At 39.4% G+C, this 11993-nt stretch overlaps 1 protein-coding gene across 3 annotated transcripts in view; it reads right to left on the reverse strand.

Annotated features, from left to right (window-relative positions):
* Nt5dc1 (5'-nucleotidase domain containing 1) overlaps nucleotides 1–4789 on the reverse strand; it is a 125513-nt gene extending 120724 nt beyond the window's left edge. For all 3 annotated transcript variants that reach the window (XR_011707711.1, XM_071613102.1, XM_071613101.1), the window contains exon 1: nucleotides 4615–4789. Coding sequence is in view for 2 of the 3 variants with exons in the window: in XM_071613102.1 (XP_071469203.1) it covers nucleotides 4615–4707 (93 nt within the window). In the remaining variant the exon portion in view is untranslated. The remainder of the gene's footprint in view (nucleotides 1–4614) is intronic.
* Between the last annotated feature and the right edge of the window lie 7204 nt (nucleotides 4790–11993).

The following is an 11993-nucleotide window of genomic DNA, read 5'->3' on the forward strand; positions in this document are numbered from 1 at the left end:
TGGGCCACTCTCAACTGTTAAAAACTGATAAATATACAAAGAAAAAAAGAGCTGCTGAAGAAACTGAATTCCAGCTAGCATTAATTCTTCATTTGGGATAAACTCAGGATGCTCCTGCATTTTTTGGCAGGGATGGGGGGAGGACCAGGGATTGAACTCAGGGGTGCTCCACCCCTGAACCACATCCCCAGCCCTATTTTATATTTTATTTAGAGACAGTGAACTGCTAGCAGTTCACTTTTGCTGAGGCTGGCTTTAAACTGGTAATCCTTCTGTCTCAGCCTCCAGAGCTACTAGGATTACAGGCATACACCACCACGCTCAGAGCTCCTACATTTTTAAATATGTTTACTTTTCATTCTTTAGTTTTCTTTTTTGCTATACTGAAGCATTCATGTTAACTTATGAACTGATGACCTATGTATAATTAAAATCTTAAAGACAGAATAAATGAACTATCTTGATTATTGTTGAGTGATAGAATCTTTTCATTTCCACAGTCTGGTGATATCCTGAATTCCCTTTATTTTTTTCCTGTTCCATCTTCAGAACAATTCAATCTGTTAAAAAATAACTATCATGGGGTGGAGTTGTGGCTCAGTGGTAGAGAGCTTGCCTAGCATGTGTGAGGCACTGGGTTCGATTCTCAGCACCACATTTAAATAAGTAAATAAAATAAAAAGGTCCATAAACAACTAACAAAAATATTTTTAAAAATAATAATTATCATGGCATAGACACATTCCTATCAAATCAACAATTTCTATCATTAAAATGCCTGTCACATTTTAAAAAATGCATTGAATCAGATTGAGGTACAAAGTATTATGGACAATAAAAGGTATACATCATGATCCTGCCTTCAGAGACTAGAGCCATGGGATTAACAGGCATGAAGTGCTTAGTGCAGTGTCTGACATATGGGCAAATCCAATTGAAGTATTTGCTATTATTATCAGTTGTGTGCTAATCAAAAAGATGAGAACAAAACACCACTCAGAGTTGTAGAGTTTGCCTATTCTTGCCATAGCCTGATTCAGTTTACCTGCCTGTACGCTGCCTGAACACTAAACAGAGTTTCCCTACACCTAAAATCCAGTTTTGCATACCGTTAGACTTGCTTCAGGTCATGGCACTTAAAGTCTCGGGTAAGAGGAATTTCTCACCCTTTGATGAGAAATTGATGATCAGTGTAAGATATGATCAGATGCCTTCTTGAGAAAAAGTGTCCCTGTCCATCAGGGCTGTCACCAGGGGCATCCAGGGCTGTTACCTCCTTTGTGGAGGGAACATTTCCATTAACAGGAGATAATGCAGCAATGTGCAAGGAGCAGAGAAAGACAGTGTTGAGAAAAGCAGAAGAATCTGTACCTTGAAACCCCTATTCTAGTCCTAAAGTCTTGGTTCTTACAGCTTATTCTTGGACCATGCCAGTCACCTAAGAAGCCTCCAGGGCTCAGGCCCTCCATCACTTCCTCCCATAGCCTAGAATTGCCACTTGCTTCCTCAGTCTCACATGACTAATAAGAACACACACTCCATGCAGTAAGTACAAATTGGTGCCTTGTGGGCCATAGGTAGCCCACAAATCATGTGTGGTTCCCACCTAAGGTTGCCAAGTAAAATAAAGAATACCTAGATAAATCTGATTTTCAGATGAACAGCAAATAGCTCCCTCCATAAGAATGTCCCATTTACTATTTAGGACATTCAAATGTTCTCGTCATTTGAAATTTGAATTTAACTGGGTATCCTAGATTTTTCTTTGATAAATCTGGCAACTCAGCAATGCTGTTGTGTGTGTGTGTGCATGGGGTGGGGGGAGGTAGCATTTGAACACCTTTCAAACAAGTTCAAATTCCTAGCTTGCCCAAAAACCTTAAAAAAGAAAAAAATAGAAGACCTGGCAAGATTGAGCCTCTCTTGGTTAATACCAGTAGGAGTCAAGTGTGGCTGCTCCTTCAGGAGGGGCACACACTTTACTGGCTGCCTGAGACACCTTCCTCCTCACATTTTGGTGAACTGCCTGGTATTAGACCTCTGTGTGCAAATCCAAGATATAGGTGTGATCCATCATCTCTCCCAGGATGCCTTTCCTGAGGCGCCAGGTAAAGAGACACACTCATGTCTGCATTTGCACAATACTCTGCACTTGCTAAATGCCTAGGAGACTTCAGGAAGAGGCTCTGCAGCTCCCTAAGACCAGACCACTGCTGACTTCTACAACCCTCGCCTTTTAAACAGCACCTAGCAGTTCATGCTATTGCTCCTCTCTAGGTCTTTGCTTTGGTTGTATTTCCTCCCTCTGAAGTACTTCTCTCCACCCCCCCACCCCCACTGCCTCATGGTGGTGAGAGGCAGAAACCTGCAGCCAGACTACCTTGCTGGGAAACTCTGGAAACATCCTTAACCTTTTTGTGCCTCGTAGTTCTCATTTCTGTGTACTGACTATGGCAATAATACCTAGCTCCAGGGACTTTGTGAAGACTAAATCAACTCATACATGCAAAATGCTTATTAGAATGGTGGCTCTATTATAACTACTTATTAGAATGTGTGTTATTTATTCAATCTTTTCACAATTATTGGTTGGGCCAAGTATGCCCAGCACAAAGTTGGCACACAGAACAAAAAGTAAACTGTTCTTAAACTGTCACACAGTCTGCCCTGGAGGAGGTATCACTTTAAGCACCTGGGGAAGACCTGACAAGTAAACAGGAAAAGTTAAAATTCTGTGGTAAGTGCTATGGGAAGTTGGGTTCTGTGGAAAGCTGGAGGTGGGACTGCGGTAAAGGGGTGAATTGCAGGGTGGTAGGGTGCTAAGGATGGCTTCCCAAAAGGAACAGTATTTAAAATCAGACCTGATTGCATAAAGAGTCACTGTGAGGAAGGCACCCCAGGCATAGGCAGAAGCAAGTAGCAAGACCCAGGAAAAACTGTCCTCATCATAGGGACTGTAGCTTTTCACCATCTTTGGCTTATTACTGGAGGATTCTGCCCACCAGGCACTGAAGGCCTACCTGTAGTTTACCTCCGTATCCCTGACACCATCTTGGTGCTCAGGATAATGTGGGACTTTAATAAAAGATTTAAATACCAAACATGATCCCAAACTCAGTAGGTTACTATTTTCAACCAGTAAACATCACTTATATTCAAGGCTTGTAGTAAAGGATATCTTGTAGTACAGTAAAAAAAATTCTTAACTGAAATTTTATGATCATGCATGCACAAAATTGGCTCTTAACCTTACAGTGGTTTAACAACATCCCCTGTAAATGAAGGTGAGTAGAGAGGAAATACATAGAAATATGACTATGACCAGAAATTTCAAAGGCACAGAGAAAGAGAAAATATGAAATCAAAGACCTAAGGGAATGACTGCCCAAAGAAAAAGGAAGAAAAGTCTTCTAACTCTCAATATGACTAAAGAAACCAAATATATACAATAAGAAAGCAGAAAAGTGCAGGAACAGTTTTGAAAAGTACATTTTTAAAGCATCTGTGCATAGAGAAAACACAGGAATAATTCAGGCAGCCACTCGTTTTTGACCTTGGAATATCTAACTGGGGCGGTGACATGACTATAATGAACAGCCCCTGCTGTCTGCACTAGTAACTTGGAATCCTACCCATACAAGGTGAGGTTTCCAAATAGTTTGGGTGGAAACCATAAAAGCAAACGCTTGTTTTTTTCCAGGGATTGATCTAAGCATTACATACGTATGCCAACCAACTTGATCCTTGCAAAAATCTTCTGAGGTAAACCCAATTATTAGCCCCATTTAAAGATGGAAGAATTGAGGATCATGGGTTAAGTAACTTGCCCAAAGTCATAGAGCTAGTCACGGCAGAGTTGGTGTACTAAGCTATGTAGTCTAAGGGATCCCTGTGCGCTACAAAAAATCCTGTTAATTTTTCAAAATTTGTTTCCTGTAAAGTCAAAGAAACAGGGAGGGAGGACCATTAATACAGGCACTCCACTTCCCCCTTCCTCCTGGGCAAGTGAGAAGTCAAACTTGGCATGATGTTAGGATTAGGATTTATTCAAAGTGCGTGGGGCATGGGGCAGGTGTAATAAATACTTATTATAGTCTCTTAGTAAAGGCGAAATCAGGGCTAAAGTCTTAATGATTTTCTTGGCTCGGTGTTCTAATTCACTACACAGTCTCTCTGCGACTTTGCTTAAACTCTGATAGGTGATCGCGTGGACACGCAAAAGTTAAACCGCAGCCACGGAAAATTAAATTGCCAAACCAGGTGCCCACGCCCAGTTGGTGCTTGGGACTCGCAAAGAGGCCAGGAATCCGTAAAGACACCTAAGTCTCCTCGGCCCTTCCCTTGCTCGCTCTAGAAACCGTTTTCCCTGGCAGATCTTGCAGAATTTGCCTCTCCAGTTCCCCTTCTTTCCCAAACCCCTCTCAAACTCCGCACATCCTTCCCGTGGGCAGGGAGCTGGAGGCACACTTCCGCCCGGTCTCGCGCTGGGGGCGGAGCTCTGCACCCGGGCGAGCGGCGGCAGGCCCACGGCCGCGGGAGGGACTTCCAGCCCCAGGCGCCATGGAGGCTGCGCGCGCTGCGCGCCCTGCGCTCCGGGCAGCCCGCGCCACTCACCGGGGCGCTCTCGGGCAGGTTGTAGCGACACAGAGTGTGGTCCAGGTCGAAGCCGACCACGTCGCAGGCGGCCAGGGAGAAGTGCTGAGCCATGGCTGCGCTGGGAACAATGGCGAACGCCTCAGCTGGGGAGGGTGTGAGGAGCGCGGGGACAGACGCTACGGGACGGGACCCAGCCGGACACGCCGGGGCGGGGCGGGGCGGGGCGGGGCGGGGCTGCCCCGGGAACCGCGCCGCGCCACTCCGACTTCCCCAGTCCTAGAGCGCCGCCCCTGGACACGCTTCTCCCCGCCCTTCGTGCGGCCAGCGTCTGGTGCCCCGCCGAGCTTGAGCTCACGCTGGTGGCTCTTCTGACACCTGCAAGCTGGCTCCGGCTGCGTGGTCCCTGGCCTGGAAGTCCTTTAGACCGGAGGACACCTGGAGCGGAGCCACTACTGCAGAAGTTGAGGAGCGCAGCCAAGAACCTGTTGGCACGTAACCTTTTAAGGGTTATGGCAGAATTAATCAAAACTCCCTTTCATCTTCAAGGTGCTGCGGAAACTAGCAGATCCTAGCTAAACCTGACCCTCTATTCTTGTGTGCAGAATAGTGTGATAAGATGGTGGAGAAAATTTTATCCACTAATAGTCCTCTGATCCAGTTAGCCTACAGTTTGGTAGGACTTTCCACCCACATGATCTCTGATGGTGGGCTGAATCAAAAGCTTTATATTCTACGGTTCCCTAAGTAATAAAACGAACACCTTTACCCCCCCCCCCCCCACCGTATGTTACAAAATGACACTGGTTAATATTAGTTGTTACTTGATGAGTCTATTTTTTATCGTAACGAATTCTATGAAAGGACTTCAGAAACGTCATAAAAGTATATAGAACACACTACAATAGAGACTTATTTTTAAGCAAGGTTTTAAGACTTAAGGAGCACAAAATGATTTGAGTGACATTTTGCTTAACTTCTTCCAATATTGTATATAGTTAGTATTTTATAGGTAGAGAAGGGTTAATTCATTATGTACAATGGATGCCGTCGGACATTTAATTATCTCAGAAACCCCTTCTATGTGAAGGACTAGACATTAAGATTTGTACTATACATCTCTTCATTTAAAAAATAAAATACAAATATATTGTTTTTATACTGCTTCTATTTTAAATTTAAAGGGACACTTAATCCAGTGGGAAAAATCAATAGTTATGACATAATGAAAATATAAATGATTTTGAATCACATTTAACCCTCAAAATATTAACTCTTGGGAGGCTAATAGAACAGCCAAGGGATTAATTTAGTGCAATAAATAGTGCAATTGAGTAGGATGGTTATAATGCCTACTGGACTCATTTGATTGTCTTAACCCTTAAAAGTAAAACAAAACTCTCAGAAATTAGAATTGAAATAGGAATAGGAAAAGAGTTCTCAAGAAGATTGAGCTGTTCCCTGATAAGAGCCCAACAACCACTTTACTGTCTGAACTAAAAAACTGGATAGTTTCATAGATTTAACCCATTTTCCTTTTCTTGAGTCTCTTGGCCTTGGAGGAGTTCACATTCCTTTTTTGACATCTGCAATGAAGTGTATAGCAAAACCTGACCTCTAGATAGGCTATGCATTGAAGGCCATGAGTCTCCTAGATGGATATCTTATTATATTATAGGAATGGGCACTTTAGAGATTGTCTTTGTAAGATAAATGCACTAGTATACTCATTTCCAGAAGGAAGAGTGTAAAAGTTTTGTTTCTTGATGACATAGTAAAAACTTCTCTTTATGACACCCCCATCCCAACAGTGTGCTAAACTGGGGGCAGGAAATTCTTTGGGGCAGGGGAGGGAACATAGACATCTTCAAAAAAAAGACCTCTCAGTCTGTTACCAGGTGGTCCTGGAACTGGAGTTAATGCTTAGATAAGTTCATCACAGTCATATCTACTTGCTGAATAACAGTTGTTACATTTCTTATATTCCTAATGTCCACCTAAGAACCCATGTGCTAGATTCCACATTATTTATACTTAATGGGAGAATTTTGCAAATTATATGATCAAATGATTCTGGAGCATTGTACTCTTCTTTGAGGCCCACTCAGCTTTTCTTGATCACTATCTCATGCCTCAGTCTAAACATCTCTAAGAACATGTTTTTCTTCCCCCCGTTCCCTACAGAACCCTGAGCTTATATATGAACATTCACTTTGTTTCATCAGGCTTATTTTCAAATAAAGATGTTTCCTTTCCCTGAACATCAAACTTTTAACACCCTTTTATAAAACACCACAGCATTTTTATATCAACTAGAACTTCAATCATCTACTTAGATAGATAGAATATGCTAATTAATTTGTTTCTTTGAGTGAATGTTGTATTTATCAGTGCAAAAGTGACCTGTATCCCCAACAATTCATACATTGAAGTCTTAACCCCCAATGTAACTTTATTTGGAGACAGGGTTTTTAGGGAGATAATTAGGTTAAATAAGGTAAAAAAGGTTATAGGATCATAATCCTATAAATGCAGGAAGAAACACCAGATATCACAAGTGTAGAAGAAATACACTCTTTCCTGTGAGAACGCAGTGAAAATGTACCTGTCTGCAAGTCAAGAAGAGAGTCCTCACTAGAAACCAATCCTGGTGGTGCTTTGACCTTGGACTTCCAGTCTCATGAGAAAAAAAAAAAAATTATGTCCAAAACTACCCATCTTGTGGTAGTTCTGTTTAGGCAGACTGATTAGACTCAATCAACTATGAGATTTGACTAATTGTTGATGGTTTGTTAAAAGTAGCAAATAGTATTTGCCATTGGAAAGATCCCTAAAGGACATTAATGTTATTTGTTGACTTTTTTTCTTGAATTTAGGTAATTTAGGAAAAGAGTTTATGCATAATATTTTTTAAATTTTTTTTTAGTTGTACATGGACACAATACCTTTATTTTATTTGGGTTTTTTTTTATGTGGTGCTGGGGATCGAACCCAGGACCTCATGCATGCTAGGTAAGTGCTTTATCACTGAACCACAACCCTGGCCCCTTGCTTATGCATAATATTAGTTTTAAATTTAGGTACTTTCACTTATGAATAACGGTAATACTATCTTTTGCAGTGTTAGTATTTTTTAAGTATTCCATTTAGGGAGTTTTATAACTATAATTATAATTTTTAAAAACTCAGAAATAAGATATTATAATTTAATTGATTTTCTAGAGTCAAATTTCACAATTGCAGCTGATCTATCTTTTAATAAAGATATTACTATAAGTTAGCAATTTTAACCTTAGATATGACTTTATTTATTATTCATTATTTACCTAAATCACAACTTTGTGAGGATTTGGCTTAAGTTTTAGATTCTAAAATAACGCATTAAATGATCTTTAGTATACTTATAATACTGCATTTTAACATATGCCCTGAAAAAACATTACTTTACAAACTCTTATTTTGGGAGAGGGGGAAATGATCTCTTTTTCATTGGTTTAAAATACGATTTTCTAAATATTCCAAATTAAACAATGGAATGTTCAACTTTTTATATAATGTAAGCAATTCTACATATCTTCTCTGGGCCATAACTTGCTTAAAATATAACAATAACATTATTTAGTAATTTAAAAACATGACAAAATATACAAATGCCTAAAAATTAATCTCTATGCCACTTTTAAATATTAGCCTTTGAACTAAGTAGAACCAAAAACTGATTTGTAATACCATATAAAGCCATTAGATGGCAGTATTTCTGCATTAGGAATGTTTTCAGTTTGTTTTCTTTTGTAATGTTTAGATCTTTAAGCTTCTTAGTGAAAATATTTCATTTTCTGGTCTCTAGTTCTGCTCTTGACACAAGAAAAGAAGCCTTCTTAGGAATTTCACTGTGTTTCTTGTGGGTGTATTTATTTTTGATGATAGAGAGGAGGATGTGATGGGATGAAACTCTTTGGTGAAAACCTCTTATATAGGTTGTGTTTGGACAAGGAACCAAATATTTAAAATATGAAATGAGTTTCTCTTGGAGAGAAAGCTAAAAAATTAAACAGAATAATTGTGATTCAAAATAATTGTGATCTCAAATGATGGAACAATGGGTTGAAATTTTATTAGGACATAGGTTTTGGAAGTAGGTTGGGATAATTAACAGTATATGATGTAGAATTTTTATTTACTAAGCAATTAAATTGGAAATGAAATGTGGATAGACTCAAGGTAAACTCAGCTAGTTCCAATTTAAATTCTGGGTCTCTTTGATTGACAATAACGTCACAGTTCTTCCCTTTGATTTTGACTTCTCCTTTTAAGGGTGTTGAGTTTCTAAATTGCAGAAGGATTGGTAACATACTGTCAAAGAATCTGGAGAGAACTTTTTGGTCCTTGGTCAGTGACATTCATATTCATGGCTTTTCCTGAAACAGACCTATTTGGCTGCTTTTGGTTGCCTTTGGCCACACTGGCAACATCAGTAACCATCCCTCTATATAAAATATAAAATTTCTCTTGTTTAAGTGTTGTCAGAAAAATGTCTAAACTTTAACCCCAAACCTGAGCCATTTAAAACTTGCCACTCTACACTCAGTGAACCCAGCAACTTCCTTGCATAGTTGAGGAAATCTTCAATTTAGAACTACAAGGGGGAAAAAGCCTATGCTACGGCGATAGGGAGGTGGGTGATTATCTCAGGCCCACTTTCTGTCTAGATGTGGCCCACTGTTCTGATTCCAGTGACTGTCCCTATGTCACAAGACACGGTGAAAAGGTGTTTTCTCTCAAAATTCCAAATGCAAATCAAATCTAATTGTCTGCTTTTGGATCCTAAGCTCACATGGAGGGTTTTCTTGTTTCCCATGCAAGGGATATGACCATTCAATAGGATAGAGTATAGGACCCAAAAAGGAGCTTATTGTCATGTTCTCTATCCTATTTTCCAATTTAATACCTAATTAAATTTGAATGTCCCAGATATTACATGGGACATACTAATACTTAAAAAATACTAATACCCATTTTGAGATAAACTTTTTTGGAATTTTTTCAAATTGATTTTTTTTCAGAAGCCCAGAATATGAAAAATCAAATGTGCCTTAATGTTTGTCATAGGCTGAATTGTGTCTCTCCAAAATTCATGTCAAAACCATAACACTTCATACCTCAGATGTGGTTACACTTTTAGGGCCTTTAAAGATGTGATTTAGTTAAAATGAGGATTTAAATTGTGCTGAATCCAATGTGACTAGTGTCCTTATGAGAGAAAATTCGGACCCATAAAGGATGCAAAGGAAAGACTAGGTGAGGACACACTGAGAAGGAAGGGTTACATGTGAGAAGGTACCATCTACAAGCCAAGACAGACCTTGGAAGACACAAAACCTGCTGATACCTTGATCTCAGACATCTAATCTCCATAATTATTTAGAGGGTATCCCAGAAATCAGCAGTATAGCAGTAGTAGTACTAGTAATAGAAGAAGAAGAAGAGGAGGAGGAAGAGGAGGAGGAGGAGGAGGAGGAGAGAAAGCCAATAACAATACAAAAGGGCAACATCAAGATCACCTTTACAGACTGCATTAGTTCATTTGTGCTAGATGTTTCATGAAACACAGAGGATGCCTCCTAGAATTGTCTTAGGGAGACTGGGTATATTTATCTACCGATTTCCTGCTCTGTCATTGTTGAGGTTACCCACCAGCTTTCAAGCTATGCATGAGCTCAGATTCCTATGGCCTCTGATAAGGCCCCTGGGCACAAAGAAGAAAGATCTTATGGAGCTCTACTGAGGTGGGTCACTGCAAGTGTGCTGAGTGAGATCTCACTCACAAATGACCAGGAGCAAACTGCGACTGAAATCAGAATTTTGGTAAAAGGATGTGGTATGGTGCACCAGTGCCATCTACTGTGTCAGCCATTCTTATAAAACCTGAATCACTTCAGTATCCTTTGCAAAATTTGTTCCACTCTATAAGAATTTATCTGGGAACAGTGTGTCAGTTGGTCTCTGATCCATCATTCAACCTGTATAGTCTTTTTCTGTTTTTGTGGTCTACTCAGTATATTCTCTGCCTTAGTACAAAAATGATAAAATTTGATGGAAACTATCAAAAATGTTTTCTTCCAGTGCTTTCCAAATGTGTTGATATCATGGCTTACATAGAAACTGGTAATGTTTACTTACCATGCTGGGACAATAAAAAACAAACAAACAAACAAACAAAAAACTAGCCTAGGTTGATGGGAAAACCAGGGCTCATGAAACTCTGGGCTTATTCTAAGACTCACAGAGGTTGATTAATATCTAAGCATAAATATACTGAGTGTGTTCTGGGAAAATTGGTTGAAATACTCTATTGAAAAACCTTCTATTTTTTAAAATAGTAGTAAATTCATAGGTTCTGACTTCTTAGTTCAGTTGATAGAAAATGTTTATTGAGAATCTATTGTATACCCGGCACTATGATAGTTACTAGAATACAAAAATAGACGTAATGGCGGCTTCCCTAGAAGGGCTTGAAGTTTAAAGAGGGAAACAATACAAAATCTGATAACCACAATAAAACAGTGTACATAAAACACAGAGAAGCAGCAGCTGGTCTGATGCATCTCCCACACTTCATGTTTTGTAGCATTATACCCAAAGTATTCTCTGCACCCTTTATTCCCTGATTTTCATTCTCATGCAAGCCATCATCCATGACATCCTTGGAAATAATAGCAAGTATTTTGTCTAACTGCAGGAACCAGAAGATATCTTTACTCCCTTGCTCTTGCATTAGCCATTCTCACATCAGCCTTTTCCACTGGCTGTAGGTTGTTTCAAGCTGGGGATTTTGTCATGTTCATCTATGTACTTCAGTTCTTAGTTTCTTAATGTCTGTGTTATCCATTGTAAAGTTTTGGATGGCTGCAAGGAAGCCTTTACTCAGAGGCAGCAGGCATTTTATTTCACTGAAACCCTAAATCTCATGTTCTCAGTAATCAATTTTTAAAATAATTTTTTTTTTAGTTGTAGATGGACAGAATACTTTTATTTATTTATTTATTTATTTATTTATTTATTTATCTGTTTATTTATTTACTTATTTATTTCTATGTTTGAGGATTGTACCCAGTGTCTCACACATGCCAGGCAGGCACTCTACCACTGAGCTACAACCCCAGCCATTTCAGTAATCAAGTAATCAGAATTCATATGTCACAGATCTATAACGAAGATCTTAATTGCTTAGAGCCACAATAGCACTCTGTGTTCTGACAACCATTAATTTTTAGTTCTGTCAAATACTAGTGTAAGTACATCCCAAACTAACTTTTAATTTGATTTATTCTAAGAGCTCACATACAGTGGATGTAAATAATTATGAGATAAAGATGGCCAAAGCTAACATTTTAGGAACC

The sequence above is a fragment of the Marmota flaviventris genome, chromosome 6 (assembly GCF_047511675.1).
Source record: "Marmota flaviventris isolate mMarFla1 chromosome 6, mMarFla1.hap1, whole genome shotgun sequence".
NCBI classification, from domain to species: domain Eukaryota; kingdom Metazoa; phylum Chordata; class Mammalia; order Rodentia; family Sciuridae; genus Marmota; species Marmota flaviventris.